This window comes from Echeneis naucrates, chromosome 11, assembly GCF_900963305.1.
Source record: "Echeneis naucrates chromosome 11, fEcheNa1.1, whole genome shotgun sequence".
Lineage (NCBI taxonomy): Eukaryota > Metazoa > Chordata > Actinopteri > Carangiformes > Echeneidae > Echeneis > Echeneis naucrates.
The window spans coordinates 4,397,632-4,413,440 of NC_042521.1; the positions used below are offsets into that span (position 1 = coordinate 4,397,632).

Sequence of the window (15,809 nt, forward strand, 5' to 3'; positions counted from 1 at the left end):
GTGGACACAAAAGAGCTGCTGTCACATCCTTCTGTTGTTTTACTTCACATTTATATCAGCAACACTGAAATGACCTGACATTCACTTGCATTTTGAGCTTATTTATGTCTCAGTTACAATTTTCTGACATTTAGTTGAGACCAAATAATTAAGACTCAATGCTAAAAGCAATGGCGGAATTTTGGCCGTGTGTCACACTACAGATGTGCGACATTGGTGTGTTGCTCATGTGGCTTTTCAGCATTTTGACCTCATAGTAAAAGAAGCTTTGAGCCCACTTTTGTAAAGGTGTCTCTCGCTCAGAACAAAAAGCCAAATAAAAGCAACGTTTTTGTAAAAGCTCCTTTAAAACACAGGTCAGTTTGTGTTGTGTGGAGAAATACAAATGTGTGTAAATCCCCATTGTAGTGGCCCCCCATCTTTGTGCTGGATGATCCACCTACAGACACTGCTCCATCCATCCCTCCCTCCTTTTGTTGTCTCTCACCCTCTTTTGCCCCCCCTACCTCCCACCTCCTGCATCAGCGGGTGCGCGTTTCTTTTTTTTTTTTTTTTTTTTCTGGGGTTCTGTGTGGCTTTCGCAGGTTTGACTGTCAACACTGAAGATGGGAGGGAGCTGAACTGATGCTCTTTTTACCACGAGGTCTCACTGTGCGCCCCTGATTTGTTATTTATGCTCTTGTTTGAACCCGACTGACCCATTTGGGCTGTGTAAATGCCAAAGGAAGCGACCGGGGGGGGATGGTGAAGCCGAGCAGCAGCTGAAGTCTGAAGTGGCCTTGTCGAGGCTTGGACCCCAGCCCGCGTTTATTGTCAACAAGGACACACTTCAGATGGCAACAGCAGCAGCGTCGGCTGAGGTCTGCCGCCTGCTTCCCTCTGGAAAACAGTGTTTTCTTTTAAAATGACAACACAGATTGAAATAAGCACCTGGAAGATTGTTCATCTGCTCTGGATATCTGTTACTTCCCAGCTTTGAGGACAAAACTGTGGATTTCAGTCAACCGAGAGGCTGACTCCACCAATTTTTTTTTTATTTTGCGTCATCGAGCATCGCTATTTTCAACCTTGCTGCGACCGGATCCACTTCATAGCAGTATCAGTGGCCTTGAATCCAAGTATCAGGTTATATCAGCCTGATCCACCTCAGTAAGGCTACACCGAACCAGCAGTGACAAAAAAAAAAGCTGCAGCTCAACAATTGGCGTCCCGGATTTGAACCAGAAGGCAAAGAAGCTGCTCACACACAAAAACCAGCCTGGCTTAGATCCATTTCATCCACACAGCCTGGGCTGTGGAAGTCTGATTGATCCTGCCACAGGTGGCTTCACAGCTATTGGCTACTCAATAATGCATTGACTCAAGCTCTGGAGCGAAGAGGCGAAAGTGCACGAGACTCTGATGCTTTGAATAGGTGGATGACTGACTGAGGGAAAGCAGGTGATTACGTCGGGAAAACCCAGTGAGCTGAAGACACGTGGAGGTGAAAACGGTGAACAGATGTTGAGAAGAAAAAGGAAAAGAGAAGAAAATGGCTGCTGAAAAGGTGAGACTGGGGCGAGGACCATAAGAAGCTCGACTTGGTCAGACAGCAGAAAGACTATCAAACCAGAGTGGTGGACTTTAAGGACCAGGAGAGACAGAAGCACAAAAGTAGCATCTCGCCAAGGAGGCAACAGTAGAATCTCAAAGTAGTCGTGACTCAGTTGAAGTAACTTTAAGGGAGTTCTGTCGTCATGGTGAATACTGGCATGCAGCTGATCAGCTTCACCTGCGCGGTGACTGGCTGGATCATGGCAATCGCCGTGACGGCCCTGCCACAGTGGAAGGTCTCGGCCTTCGTCGGCAGCAACATCCTGACCTCGGAGATCAAGTGGGAAGGTATCTGGATGAACTGCATGTACCAGACCACCGGCCACATGCAGTGCAAGACGTACGACTCCATGCTGTCCTTGCCTCCGGACATCCAGGCGGCCCGGGCCCTCATGTGTTTGGCCATCTTCATGGGCTGGCTCTCCTGCACCGTGTCCTGCTGCGGCATGAAGTGCACCACCTGCGCCGGGGACGACCGTCGGGCCAAGGCTGGCATCGCCCTCTTAGGCGGGGTGCTCTTCATTCTCACGGGCCTGTGCGTTCTGATTCCAGTGTCCTGGATGGCGAACACTGTGGTCCAGGATTTCTACAACCCCAAGGTGCCCTTGATGCACAAACGAGAGCTCGGTCAGGCGATTTATCTGGGCTGGGCAGCTGCGGTTATTCTCATAATCAGCGGAGCTGTGCTGAGCAGCACCTGTCCTTTCATGGAAAGGGGTGGCAGATACCGCAGGGGTTACATAGGCCGGAGCTTCGCTAACTCTCCTGCTTCAGCACCAAATCCCCCAAAACCTATCACATCCAACAGTCTACCATTGAAGGAGTATGTATAGAGGGAAGGATTGACAACAAACGAGATGGGAAAGCTGATGCTGTTCAAAAACTTAACTCCAGTTCTTTCCAGGTTTTAGGTCAATGAATGTCAAGCTACAAATTGAGATCCATATATTTAATAATTATTTTGCTCTGTTTGTACCTCTCTCTGTAATGTGAGACCTGGCTCCAGTATTTAAACATTCATTTTTGTTTGAAGTTTGACTTTAACTACACTGTGAGTAAAAGTAGTGCCTGAAAAAAGCCCATCGTCTTTACTGTCAATCAGCATTCACAAAACTGTATGAATGATGCGTCGGCTTTTATGATGGCTTGTGTTGTGAAGATTGCATTGATGACCTATTGACAGTGATATTACCTCTTGATATGACACTTGAAGCCTTAACTGAGTTTGCATACATCAACATTGTGAAATAAAATAAGTTTGGTAAAGTGTATCTTGGACTCGTCTTTGTCTTTGTGTGGGTTGGATTGTCTGGAAACACGTTTGCTTTGAGCCACTTTTGCCATTAGAAGTATGAAATTATGCCACGAAAGCCTTTTGTGGATAGAGGCACTTGATGTGCTTTAAACGTCTTTATCTGGTATGAGGTATTTGTATATACAGCCTTTTCTTGGATGGGAAGTATGAACATACAAAACATCCAGAAACATTTTATCTAACGCAAATTCCAGTCGTCACTCTGGAATTCAATGTGCACAAATATGTTGAGTCAGCTTGCTTTCAGTGATGTTGGTTTAGTTTTTCTTGTCTGTTTCTGCTCTTCCAGCCTCTTTGTGGTCTGAGTTACTCGGACTCCACAAAGAAAGACACTTTCCAAAGTGCATCTGAAACAAAACAGAGATGTTGCGATATGAACTATGAATATTTAAAAACTAATCACTGAAGAAAACTGAGGACTTGGATGTGTGTTGGTCTTTGACTGGCTTGAACTAAAACATAACTTATACAAAGTGACACTTGATCAATGGCCTTAAAAGAAGGGTTTACCAGGTCAGGTGAAGTGTTTTTACTGATCATGGAATTAAATCCATTTAGCAGCCATAAGAAATGTTAAGAGGATAAATGAAAAGACAATAGGCTTACTGATAGTAAACATTTCAGACATTCCTGAAAAACAAATATGTACAAAAGAAAGTTTTACATGACTTAATGTGCCCACAATCCCAGTGAATGAGGCGGATATCTGTTATTAATTTAATATTACTGATTAGCTATTCGTTTTAATCCAAATTAAAGTGGAGTAACCAAAATTGTATAGGGATATTATACCTGTAATACTGTCTTCTGCACTTGGAGACTCCAAAGATGTCCATCTCTTGGGAGCAGATTCTAAAAGGGAGACATTGTCTGGTCTCAGCGTCTGAAGCAAAGCTTTCCTCCTCAGAAATCTGGACACACACAGAGTTAAAGAGGAAATAATATTTAACATTTGGAAACCCAACTCAACCCAGAACCCAAACATGAAGGATACTGTTGCCGATAGTGACGCTCAGCATCCTGCAGCCACTCCAGCATGTCAGCAATAGACGGGGTGGTGGCCGAGCGCTCGGTCACAGCGACTACATCCAGGGTGTCTGTGTTCTGCTCGTACAGCTGGACAACTCCAGACACCTGGTTACTGATGGCATCTCGGACAGACTGCAGAGAAGACCTGAGGGACAGAGGGGCACGTTAATGGATAGATAGATATCTGAATCTCTAAATATAGTCAACTTAAAAAGCAAACATGCTCCAGTCTCATCTCTGTAATGACAACACATCGGTGGTTCAAAGGGTGTGTCATGCATCATCAACAGTAAGAGACTCTTGGAGTTGGGGATCAGTAGAGGTGCATTACTTATGTTCACACTCAGGCTGACTTGGCCGTGAAAGGTTGCTCTTATGTCTGATTCATTTACTCACATCTTTTCGTTGAGTTTGCCCAGGACAGTATCGATAGCTAGTGAGAGTTTGAAACGTAGCCGATCCTCCAGGTCAGGGAAGTCTCGGAGAGGAGTGCTGGAGATTTGGGTGTTAGACAGCGCTTTGGTCTGCTCTGCCAAATTCCCCAGAGACTCCATCAGTGGGCTGCAATCGGCCAACGTACTCCTCCATAGTTTCTGATTGCTTTCCAAACTCTCGAAGTTTTTTCTCAGAGCTTGGTGAACTGATGCCACCGCAGATTTGGACATTTCAGATGCCGATTTCAGACATGAATTGGTCCGAAAACAGAAAGCTGAGGCATATAATAATAAACTATAAAATATTAAATTAATTTTTCCTACAGTTTTACAGCAGCTGTCCTCGTCGATACGATTTCTTTCTCGCTTAATAGTTTAAACGTGTCGCTTTTTAGTCTCATCACAGTTCCACCATGTTGCCTGAGCACCACTTCCGTCCCCCGGATGTAAACACTGACGTTTCGCGCTGTGATAGGCTCGAGAACAAGCGTTCTGTGACGTAGAGAAACCGCGCATCCTAATTGGTGGATTTTGGGCTTTGGCCCCGCCTCGCGCGGAGATTTGAAAAGATCTTCCTGAAGGAGTTAAAAGTTGAGTGTCCGTTTGGAGGAACAAGCGGAGGTAACGACCTGTTTATTGTATATTTATATCTCCACAGTCAGAAAAATAACCAGTTAAAGTGTTTTGCGAAATGTCCGCGTGTTTGAGTTTAACAACAAATTACAGAAAGTCGGCCTCTTCACCGAACAATCCGCGGTGTTGCTAACTAACTAGCACTAACGGTTAGCTAGCCAACGTTAAATTAGCTTTGTGGCTAGCTAGCCTCATGTAGACTCCTTTTTTTTTAAATGGTAATCAGGAAACTATTTGATGTTACTCTCTAGTGTTATAAATCGTAGATAAACCGACTTGCTTCCCCTCAGGATATCCGTGCAGACATGGCTCCCAGGAAAAGGACCACCAAGCAAAGGAAGAACAACCCAAAGTCGGCCAAGCTGGAGGCTTTTCTGGAGGATTTCGACAGCGAGGGTGAACATGTTTGTTTGATTTCCCTCATGGTTCAAAACAAAAAGTCAGCTGTAAACCTGTTTTTGTTTTGTTTTTCTACGGTTCTGTTGTGACAGGTTGATAGACCTCGTTAACTGGAAACCTTAAAATGTCCGAAGCTAGAAGAAAAACTGCAATTTCAAAGGCAGTTTTCTCCACTTTACAGCTCAGCTTGTATTTACAAGTCAATAAATGACTCTGAATTGTGGTGGACTAGACAGGCTTTCTTTTTGTTTTTACCATAAACTCTCAAATATAGAAACACTGGAGTCGAATTGCAAGTATGTTTACTCATACCTGGCAATAAAATCTGATCCTGATTTTGACATGGAAATATTTTACCTGCATTATGTGAGAAACTGTACTCATATGTTAAATTCAAGCAGGCTGAAAAACTCCCTTTCATAATATTATGTTGTGATAGTCCAACTGAAATGTTCTCATCTTGTTCTTCCAGTGAAAACCAGAGTTGGGCAACTTAAAGAGAAAATCAACCAGCTGCTGAAAGATGTTGATAACAGCTACAACATGGCACTGATTAAGCTGCCCAAGGCTGTCAGACTGATGCCCTGGTTGGAGCATTGCAGTAAGTTAACTCAAACAACCCTGATTCTTTTCATATTCTATATGTCAAAGGTGTCTTTGCCATATTTATTTTAAATGCACAAGGAGGTGTCTTTCTTAAAAAATACCCACTGAAATTATCATGAAATAAAAAGCATCTCTCTCTCTCCAGAGTCTGAGAAACCAAAGTCACCAGAGGTGGATAATGCAAAGGTGAGAAGATGATCCTTGGATCTTTTGTGTCCTTGTATCATCCTTGGATAGATTCTTTACATGTGCAGACACACCCCTTGCTGCATTAAATACTTCTTCTCCTTTTGACTCATTTCTATCTGTTAACAGAGAGAAGAGGAAGCTGCTATTGTTGAGAGCGTTGTGGCTGAGGATCACAACGTCCTTCTGAAATCAGTCAAGAAACGTATGTTGGAACCCAGTTTTGTATTGTGTAAATGTGTCCAAATTCTGTATTTAGTCAAGAATCTCAATTCTGGAAAGTACCCAGTTTATTACTCTATTTATTTTGTCTCCAACCTGCAGCATCAAGGAAAAAAGTGGGGGCCAAATCCAGTTCAGATGATGAAAATATCCCAAGCACAACAAGAAAGGTACTGGCTCATTCACATTCACTGACAGAAACAAAAATAGTTGCGTGTAAGAAAAGCTTCATTGAGGCATAGAACACGTTCGCCCCTTTTTATCTTGGTTTAAAAGCTAGTTTTTAATTTAGGGGAAAGCTACACGAAAGCCCCCATCTACTTCAAAAAGAGCAAAGGCACTTTCAGTCAGCAAGCAGAGCACCTCTATCAGACGGTAAGATATTTTTTCGTTCTTTCTTATTTTTAATCAAATCCTCTCTGAAGTTGACAAGCTGAATAATTTGTTACCAACTTGTCCTTTGTCTGGATTCAGTTCTACCAGGAAGGCTTTGGTGACGCCTGCCAGAAGCATGCTGGATTCTTCTTTAATGATGGGCCCCACTCCCCTCATCACACCGCGCTTTGATCCCAGGTAAGCAGCAAACTGAAGTTGCACATAATACTACTGTAAGTATTTAACACTGAAGAAATGCCCGAATTATTATATTAAATCTCGGCTTGATCTGCTTTAGCTTCTTTTAATAGCTGTGCAAATGGATCCTAGCATCATTAGCACAAGGTTTAAGCGTTGAATGGGCACCGGAGGCTTGCCCTCATAGGCACTTCACTAATTGAAATGCGGCTGCTCTCTTGGATCTTGTTTTTCTTTCTCAAAATTGAAATGAAAGTCAGAATCAGTACCAAATGGGGAATATTCATGTTACTCACTGTGACTCTTTTCCTCAGGCTTCCTAAGACCCCTGCTGTGAGAGTTCCCCACCACAAAGAGAGGGTCTATAGCATTTCAGTCAACGGCTCTCCCATTGCAGCAGGAAATGATGACATTGTCATCAACGTCCCCATCGGCAACGGAGAGGTGAGTGCACAGTTGGCCGGGCTCCGAGTGTGCCCTGCAGGACTATATTTCAAACTAGTAATAAACAGTGTTAACCACAAGAGTCAACCAGGGACTGATTCTCATGGGCAGAAGTGAAGACCACTTTATACTCAGATGTTGATAAACAAATTACAGTTAATTTGAAAGTGTTATTTTAAACATAATCATAAATTGTCATTCCATTATTTGTCTTCAGAGACATTGATAATAAACTTTGTATGAGGGAGAAGTTATGGCTTTTGCAGGATGATAATACGGGAATTCAGCACAGATATTAAGATGCAGCAATTGTGGTAATTTGTGTTTGTTGGGTTCCTAATTATGCTGAGATATCACCTCTGGGTTTATTTTTTAGTGCTAAATGGTAATTAAAAAAATCAAAACATAATATTAATCATTTGAAAAATCATAGTGTAATAATTTTGACTTAATTATAATAAAAGTTATGATTATAGAGGAGAGAATTTTTTAGATTTGGCTTTCACTTCAAAGAAAATATAGAAATAACAAACAATAACAACAGCTCCTGCAGTTTGGATATTTGGGGCAGCCTAATTTACCGACACTTCTTGTAATATCGTGATGACCCAGAGCATCCAGCTGTTGGCGAGTCAGATGGACTCAGTGGATCTGTCACTACTGGATGAAACTGCCCTGAAGAGCATTCGACTGCTGAAGGTATTGTATGTTGATGAACTGAATTTCTATTGTCTGTGGAGTAGCAGCAGTTTTTCTTTCTTTTTTTTTTTTTTTTTTTCCCCCTCCCCTTCATTCTTGTTTTTCCTCACTTCCAGAATCGCCTGACAACATTGTGTGGAAACTCTGAGTGACCTGACTGACTACTGCTCTAAGAAAAGAAAAGAGAAAAAAAAAGACTAATTCATTTTTTTCCTCAAGATTATGTTTGGGAAAGCAGGGGCTCTGCTCTCTACTTCTATTTCACAGAATGGCGAGAGCACATGTGTAACTACTCTTACTGTCACGGTGTGGTTTGTTTGTAGCCTCAATGTTGTCTTTGTTTCATACTTGTGTTTTTTATAGTGTGTCTTTCTTTCAATCGAGGTTTTATTTGCTCAGTTTCCTTCTCAGAAGTTTCTGAAGTCTGTCACTTCAGTTTTCTTACCTCACGACCAGCCCGCCTCCAAAACGGCACCCATGAACCGTCCTGAAAGGAGCTGAAAGCTCAGTTAGGATAAATCCACAGACTTGGAGCGTGAAGATTGTAGCTGTTCTACCTTCAAGTCTCATGAGGTGATTTTAAACTGAAGCATTCCTTCTCCCCTGCAAACAGGATTTACGCTTCCTTCTCCAATTCTTTTGTAAATATACTGTATTCCAACATTTTTACTGTTAGATTTTTTTTTTTTTTTCTGTCGTTGAACTCAGTGATCCGTGTTTCTATAGATCAAATTGCATGTGTATTTTTTAGTGCAAATGCATACTTCATGTACATATTTTTATCTTGTCTGCAAAAATGATAAAGCATTTTCCCAACACCCAAAAACTTCTGTATTTGTTTTATTTAAGTTGTTACTGTTGACTCGATGAGTGTGACTCAGCACTTTGAACTCAAGACATCACTTGCATTTCTACAGATTTTTTTTTTTTTTTTTTTTTTTTTTTTTTTCTGGACAGCTCAAGCATCATCAAACTGTATCTTTTCTTAGAATCCAGTAGGTGGCAGCATTTCACTACGGGACAGTCGGAGCTGCTTAAGTGAACATCTGTGCTGAGGATTCAGAGCTGTCAAGAAACGAAGAGTGGAATTTAATTCCCTCTTTGTTTCACTATAAATGGGGGAAATAATTATGGGGATCTGCCAGTTTGCCCCAACAGTGTTTAACACCTTTTTCTCACAGCGGAGCATTTAAATGTACTTCCTGTGACTGTGGAAGTTGAGACAAAAACTCCCCGTCGTGCGATCCACTCTATCTTTTTTTCCATTTACGGCTGATGATCAAATGAATGAATTTGTATCTTAGAAATGTTTCCTAAAGCTGTGGCTTCACAAACTCTAGCTTTTGTTTCTCTGAGAACTTCCTCTTGTCCTTTCACGACTTTGTTTACATGGAGGGACATTAGCAAGGCACGTGACCCAGCTGTTGGCAGGAAGTGGCAGCACTTTTCCAGTGCTGGCAACCAACCTGCTCTCTGACCTTCAGGGACGTCATAGCGCTGCCAGTTAGAGGCTCGTTAAGCTTCGTTAGGCCTGATTAGCTCGTTAGGCTTTTCCACCTGGGATGGCGGGGCATGTCGGACCGGGCCTCACCTTGGTCCCACGCAGACAAGCTACCTGTCTGCTGTTCCTGCCGGATCCTCATGCATCATAGGCTACCGAGCCACGGCATGGGAGCGCCGGGCTCCCCCAGCTGAAACCGGGCCTAGTACCCTCCATGTGTATCCATCTTAGGCGCTTTATCATCTGCTGTCTCTTGCTGTGCAAAAAAAAAAGCGCCAAACTCTGCGTCCCTACAAACGACAGATGTTGTAGTCAGTGGTGCGTTCGGTTCAGCTCCCTCGTTAGTAAAGCACCGAGCCCTCGCGCACCTGCTCTAAATAGAGCTTCTTTCTAGTTTTGCCTCTGAATGGATTGGATTATTTTTTTTTTTTTTTTTTTTTTGCATTCCGTAGGTGGGTGGAAAATTGCCATTTTGCACGGATGGCTTGGTCTTCAATAAGCACGAAGGCAGCGGCGTAGTGACAGGTGTGGTATGGATGGGGCGGATTTTGAGGTCACAGAGCAACATGGCTACATAAATCATCCGCCGAGATGTTCGGGATGAGGGACTGGAACCTGAGATAGTGGGAGGGAGACAGGACAGAGATGCTTGGTCACTTACCGACCATGATGACAGGACTCTGCTTCGTGCTCAGTTCGGGACTAGCTGATGAACATAGCAGCACATGTAGGAGTCACAAAGCCAGATATTTTTCCCGGCAGTCGATGGAGACCAAAGGAGAGCTTGAGACGGAAACAAAATGTGATTACATTTATTTAGAGACTAGGAACGCGTCTCAGAGTCCCCTTTCTTGACCCCTGACCCTCACTCATTTACAAAATGAGTTATCTGTAAGGCACATTTCTGAAACACGAATGTGGCGTATTCATCGCCAACGCCATTCCCTCCCCAAACTGCCGGAGCTGTCGGTTAATTGAGCCCCCAGACCTGGGGAAATTGCCAAATTTCCCACCAAGACGAATGAACCTGGCAGAGCCATGTTCTCCCAGCAAAATTAATTCTCTGATGCGTCGGGGCCTCCTAAAAATCTCATCCGTCAAGTGCTCCGCTAATCGATTTATTCATGGGCTCGCACCTCCGTCTGCCACTGTCTCTCACTCAATTCTTACTGAGGCTGCCAGGGGTCGACACTCATCTTCTGCTAAGTTGGTTTGTCAGCAAAAACCAAAAAAAAAAAAATAAATAAGTGCCACTGCCTGCTTCGGTGACGGAGAATTACCAGCACACCAACTGATGGTAAAGGGAGGAAGCCGACGGTCTCGAGCTGTCTCCACATGATGCATTCTGGGCACGTGCTCATCTGGTGGCCAGCAGGGTCCTGATGGCGTTTTGATGGGTGGCCCCTCCGTCGCGCAGACACCCCTGACGATGGGTGGGGCAGAGAGGAACATCTGCTGCTAACACTAGAAAAAACAAAAATAACAGGCTGCTTTCAGGAGGCAGGAGGAGGCCCTTCGGTGAGTCTGCAATCCAGACATTTGGTTGTACGAGGGAGAAAAAAAAATAGCTGACAGTAACCTCTTTGTATGATTCAAGGAAGCGATCGAAATAGCAAAATAATGGCTTGATTTGAGTAATTTGTGGGGTTGGTGTGGACCCAGAAGAACCAGCAGGACCAAAAACAAAAAGCGACAGTATTTCTGGAAAGTGATGAAAATCGGATGAAGGGCGACTGATTTAAGAACGTGAACATTTCTGTGGAAGATCTGCAGCTGAGTTGTATTTAAGTGTCAGTCGATGCTCAAACCTGAAAGCAAAAAGCACTTAGAGGAATTAAGGAGCAGATTTGAGGTTGGATCTTTAAAAATCTGCTCTTATTCTCTTTTTGTACTAACAATAAATGAATACAACTTTGTTTTCCATTTTCTCATTCAAGGGCACCGACTTGTACTTTCCTAACAGGAGAAATCACGGCGTGCATACTCTGGGGTTTTAATGTGGAAAGTATTAATAGTGGAGGCACTAACCTGAGCTTTGTGCATTTTATTCATTTCTATGCTGGATCTGGCCTGGGCAGGTTGAAAACAAGCGTTTCTTATTTGGTTAGACAAATATGAGACACAAGAACCAGTACAGGCGACAGAGCAGGGATAAAATAAAGTGAATTCTCACCCCATTCATTACCTCCATCAGAGAAAGAAAAGGAAAGTGACCATAAAATGAGCAGAGGAGTAATGGCCGGGATTGCCTTTGAGAAATAATTAAAGCCTCTTTGCAATGCTCCCCAGCCTCTGGGAAAAAAACCCATCTTCTGTATGGTCTACAATTGATGTTTGGTTTACCAGCCTCTCTGTATAAAGCAGACCTTCAATAAACTATATCACCCTATTTGTGAGAGTACTACAGCCCACTGCGGTCCTCAATTAGGTATAAATGACACAGCAAATTGGAAAATTAGGAGGAGAGGGAACAATAATTTGCTTCAAAACAGACTAAAACCAATTCATTAGGAGACAAAGGGGTCCATTTCTGTCCTCCAACAGTAATTCGCTCTCTAAGTTCAGATGTCTTACTGTTCACCTTGTCGCAGGCTGCTCCCGTCACGTGTTACGACTGAAACGAGTTTGAAGAATCGCCGGCTTTTTGACTTCACGTTTTTCCCAATTAGACAAATTGGACATCATGATGTGGGAGGGTAACATCCACCAATTAAATCTCCGGGATAATCAGTGCTTGTGAATAAAGACAAATCAAGGTTGTCACAGTGTGGGGATGACCCGGGTCCAGCTCACCGTGAGTGAGCCTCAGCAGCTACACAAGCAAAGATCACATCATCTGCAGATGATGCTTCAGTCTCAATCTGAGTTAAACATCTTAAAGCTGCAAAGAGTTTCTCCTCAAGTTCTCCACAGCAGCAGTGAGTGTGAAGTGTGTGTGTGTGTGTGTGTGTTTATACACACACTATGGGTACGCTAGCACGCTATGTATGCTGGCTATAGAGAGAGAGAGAGAAAATAAACTGTAACCTACGATAATAACTTGATATATGAACGTTAGCGCTTTTCACTTTTCGGTTAAATTGACTTAAGAGCTGAAAGAAATCAAAACAGTCACGTCTTCAGTTTTCTGCCCCACCGTTGTACATCTTAGATCAATTTCTGAGTGCGAAAGTAACTTCTAGCCTCGTGCATTGTGTCAGACGGCGGGGAAGCTCTGGCTCAGTGGTATTTCCAGTGACAGGCCTGTAGAAGGAGCTGAGCTGTTATCGACTCTAATGCACGAGCACGTCCACAGGTTACATTTTGCCACTTTTTCAGGTTATATCTGAAAGTTGACATTTTCTGAAAGCGTTGCTGGCGCTCTCAGACCTTCATGTTGCTGCTCAGCTTTGGCTTTGGCTCTGCGGTGTCCCCTCCACTGCTCCCCTAATGGGTGACTTTATGGGATGTGCTCACAGCCCATATGCCTCGCCTTTATAACTGATATGTTCTGATATACAACCCTCTCCAAAGACAGCTGCTTTTGAAACTACCTGCTACCAGCATCTCCTGTCCAAGAGTATAGTTGTGATTCTGGACAGAAAACAAATTAGCAATGAAGTTAGTGGTGATTATATTGTTGCTGTGAGGCAGTGCTCACACACACACACACACACACACACACACACGCACACTGTGGCTCTTGGATCGTTTGAGTAACACCTGTCTCTCTTGGATTTGCTGCTGCAGACTTACATGATAAAATAAGTTGTGGGATCAATTTGTCTTCATTTCCAGCCTCTCTTTTTATTAGGTGCAGCGGTGAGTGATATGATTAGGGGAGGAGTGGGGGGGGTTGCATCAGGAGTTGTGGTTACAATGGGGCCTCCTCTTCCTTACCTCACATAACACAAACACACACACAAACACACACACACACACACACACAGCAAATTTCAGCAGAGGAATCAATAGTGTGTCTTCGGGGAACAGGAAAAGAGACAGTGTTGGTTATTTCAACATTATATCATTTAAATTTGCAGCGAGTCTTTCTACTATTCTTTATTTTTGAGGGATGGCTCTTTTGTGTTCATCCATTTGTTGGGTGTAAGTCGGCGTAGCTGCACAGGCGCAGCCTTCAGCGGACACTAATGTAATTCAGAGTTATCATCATTACAATCGTTTCAGTCATTAATGGAGTTCATATCAGTGTGCACGTCATTCGTACAAGGTAACCTTTTTATATGCCATACATCACAGAGGCATGAAATGCATTAAAAGCAGAACATTAAAATTATATTAAAATAGAATTTAAAAACAGTAAATCAAGTTTGAATAAATAAAAAATGAGGGACATTTGAATAAGCGATATCAAGGTTGCATAAAAGGTCAGAGAAAGTGCTGCTGTGAAGCTGACTTTAAATTCTGATGCCACCGGAAAACGCACACTTTCTGCTGTGAAATTAAAAAACAATTGTGATATCTTTGTGTGAGTGTAATCACCTTTTTCAAGTGGTCATATGGCATATCAGTGATTTTAAGGATGAGTTACATATCTTGCATTTCGACACAGAATGGAGCAAGAGAGTGCAAATTTAGCAGCGAGGTATAACAAAAGCGTCTCGTACGCCAGGATCTAAGTCCATGTAATTGGGAGTACATGGTGTTTGTAGCACAGAGTCACACTGCGGAGGAAATAAAGCAGAACGATGGAGGACTGGATCAGGCATCTCTGAAAACTTCTTTAACACTTCTTCAAAAAGTAGTTTTATGGTGCAAGTCATCCGTCAATAAATCTCTCCCCATGAAGGAAGGCTATGCTTGACTTTTAAGCTTTGGAAGATTTCAGCTCAACATAGTGCACTTATTGATTCCATATCTCCTGCTCTAACAGCTGCCTTTTTATGAGTGAGAAAGGAGGAGACAGAAAAAGGGCCAATGCCAGAATATTTTTTATGCATAACCCCGCTTTGCTCTCTTTAACTGGTCGGTTTACAATGCAAAAACGTATATCGTCAGCCTGAGCTGGTTTGACATCCGACCGTACGGATTGTTATATTTTATTTACCCGGGTTTGGAGATGAAGAGTTTTCTGTTTCCTCTCAAACACACCGGGGGAGAATGTCTTCCCAGAGTCAGAGTTAGTGATCATCCACAGACCACAGTGACTAAAGTTTTCAGTGGAACTACTTTATACTGAAGAATTATTCCCCAGGAAAACTCATCATAGTCAGGTCTGGGAGTTTGTTCAGACTTACCAGGACACTGTTCCTTTTGAGAAATGATGTTCTTGAAGGCTTTTTCTAAAAGTTTTTAAGCTGCTGACATCCACAAAAGTTTCCTTCACTTCCACTGTGTTGGGAACGAAATAGAGGCAGACATCTCAAAACCTGGCCAAATAAAAAATCTAATCAGCTGCATCCAGTTAGGCTGGGTTTGTTTTTCCAGCAGGACAAGCTGAATATATAAGCTGGTTTATGACCTCACCACATTCAAAAACCCCGGCTTTAAGTCACCAGACCACCAGGTCAGGACTGTTGCTTTTGAGTCCTATCTAGTACTAAATACTAAAACCAACAACAAACAACTTTATTGTCAGATTTATATGTTTTCAACTTGCAGCTGTAATCAGGATCGTCTTAAGAAATATGTATGACGGAAGAAAAATTCTTTAAGATAAGGATATAGATAAACGGTTTCTGGCCTCATGGATGTTCCTTCTAATGTGTTTGTGATTGTGAACCTGTTGAGGGTTCTGTATTCTTACTGCCAAACGCTTCCTCACTTGGTAAAGCTGTGCCAGTATTTCCTGTTCTGCTCTGTCCGGCACTCAAACAGCCGTACAGCCTCGGTAAGAGTAACAGCACACACACACATCCAGGCGCAGATGAAGAAGCGGCTGCAGGTCCATCAGGCCGCTGATGCGTCTCTGTGGACTTGAATCAGAAATCCAGAGCAGCAGAGTGCACAAAATGCTGACCTGGCTGTAAACAACAGTGTGCAGTTAGCAGAAAACCCCTGTTCCACTGTCATGCATCACAGAGCTGTCGACCTCCAGACCCCCACGTCCGGTCGGCAGGTGCCCGTTTTCCCTGAGAGCAACAGGAAACGTTAAAGACCCCAGAAAGCACATCATGAGTCTTAAGTTGCCGAGTTGCTGATTTCCTCCTCTCCTGCATAATCAGGGAAAATGACA

The 15,809-nt window shown here is 43.1% G+C and overlaps 3 protein-coding genes across 3 annotated transcripts; 2 read left to right on the forward strand and 1 right to left on the reverse strand.

Annotated features, from left to right (window-relative positions):
- Positions 1 to 1,230: 1,230 nt before the first annotated feature.
- airim (AFG2 interacting ribosome maturation factor) lies at positions 1,231 to 4,801 on the reverse strand. The gene is made up of 4 exons (XM_029513808.1): positions 4,334 to 4,801; positions 3,903 to 4,082; positions 3,701 to 3,819; positions 1,231 to 3,255 (listed from the first exon to the last, which is right to left on the reverse strand). The coding sequence occupies exons 1-4, from the start codon at positions 4,600 to 4,602 to the stop codon at positions 3,215 to 3,217; spliced, it is 609 nt and encodes a 202-aa protein (XP_029369668.1). The 5' UTR covers positions 4,603 to 4,801; the 3' UTR covers positions 1,231 to 3,214.
- On the forward strand, positions 1,684 to 2,802 carry cldn35 (claudin 35). Its single transcript, XM_029513807.1, has one exon. The coding sequence runs from the start codon at positions 1,737 to 1,739 to the stop codon at positions 2,424 to 2,426; it is 690 nt and encodes a 229-aa protein (XP_029369667.1). The 5' UTR covers positions 1,684 to 1,736; the 3' UTR covers positions 2,427 to 2,802.
- Positions 4,802 to 4,923: 122 nt separating the features above from the next.
- Positions 4,924 to 8,943, forward strand: cdca8 (cell division cycle associated 8). Its single transcript, XM_029514522.1, has 11 exons — positions 4,924 to 4,992; positions 5,295 to 5,400; positions 5,876 to 6,004; positions 6,155 to 6,195; positions 6,325 to 6,400; positions 6,520 to 6,587; positions 6,710 to 6,792; positions 6,892 to 6,990; positions 7,305 to 7,434; positions 8,047 to 8,133; positions 8,250 to 8,943. The coding sequence occupies exons 2-11, from the start codon at positions 5,310 to 5,312 to the stop codon at positions 8,283 to 8,285; spliced, it is 840 nt and encodes a 279-aa protein (XP_029370382.1). The 5' UTR covers positions 4,924 to 4,992; positions 5,295 to 5,309; the 3' UTR covers positions 8,286 to 8,943.
- The last annotated feature ends 6,866 nt before the right edge of the window (positions 8,944 to 15,809 follow it).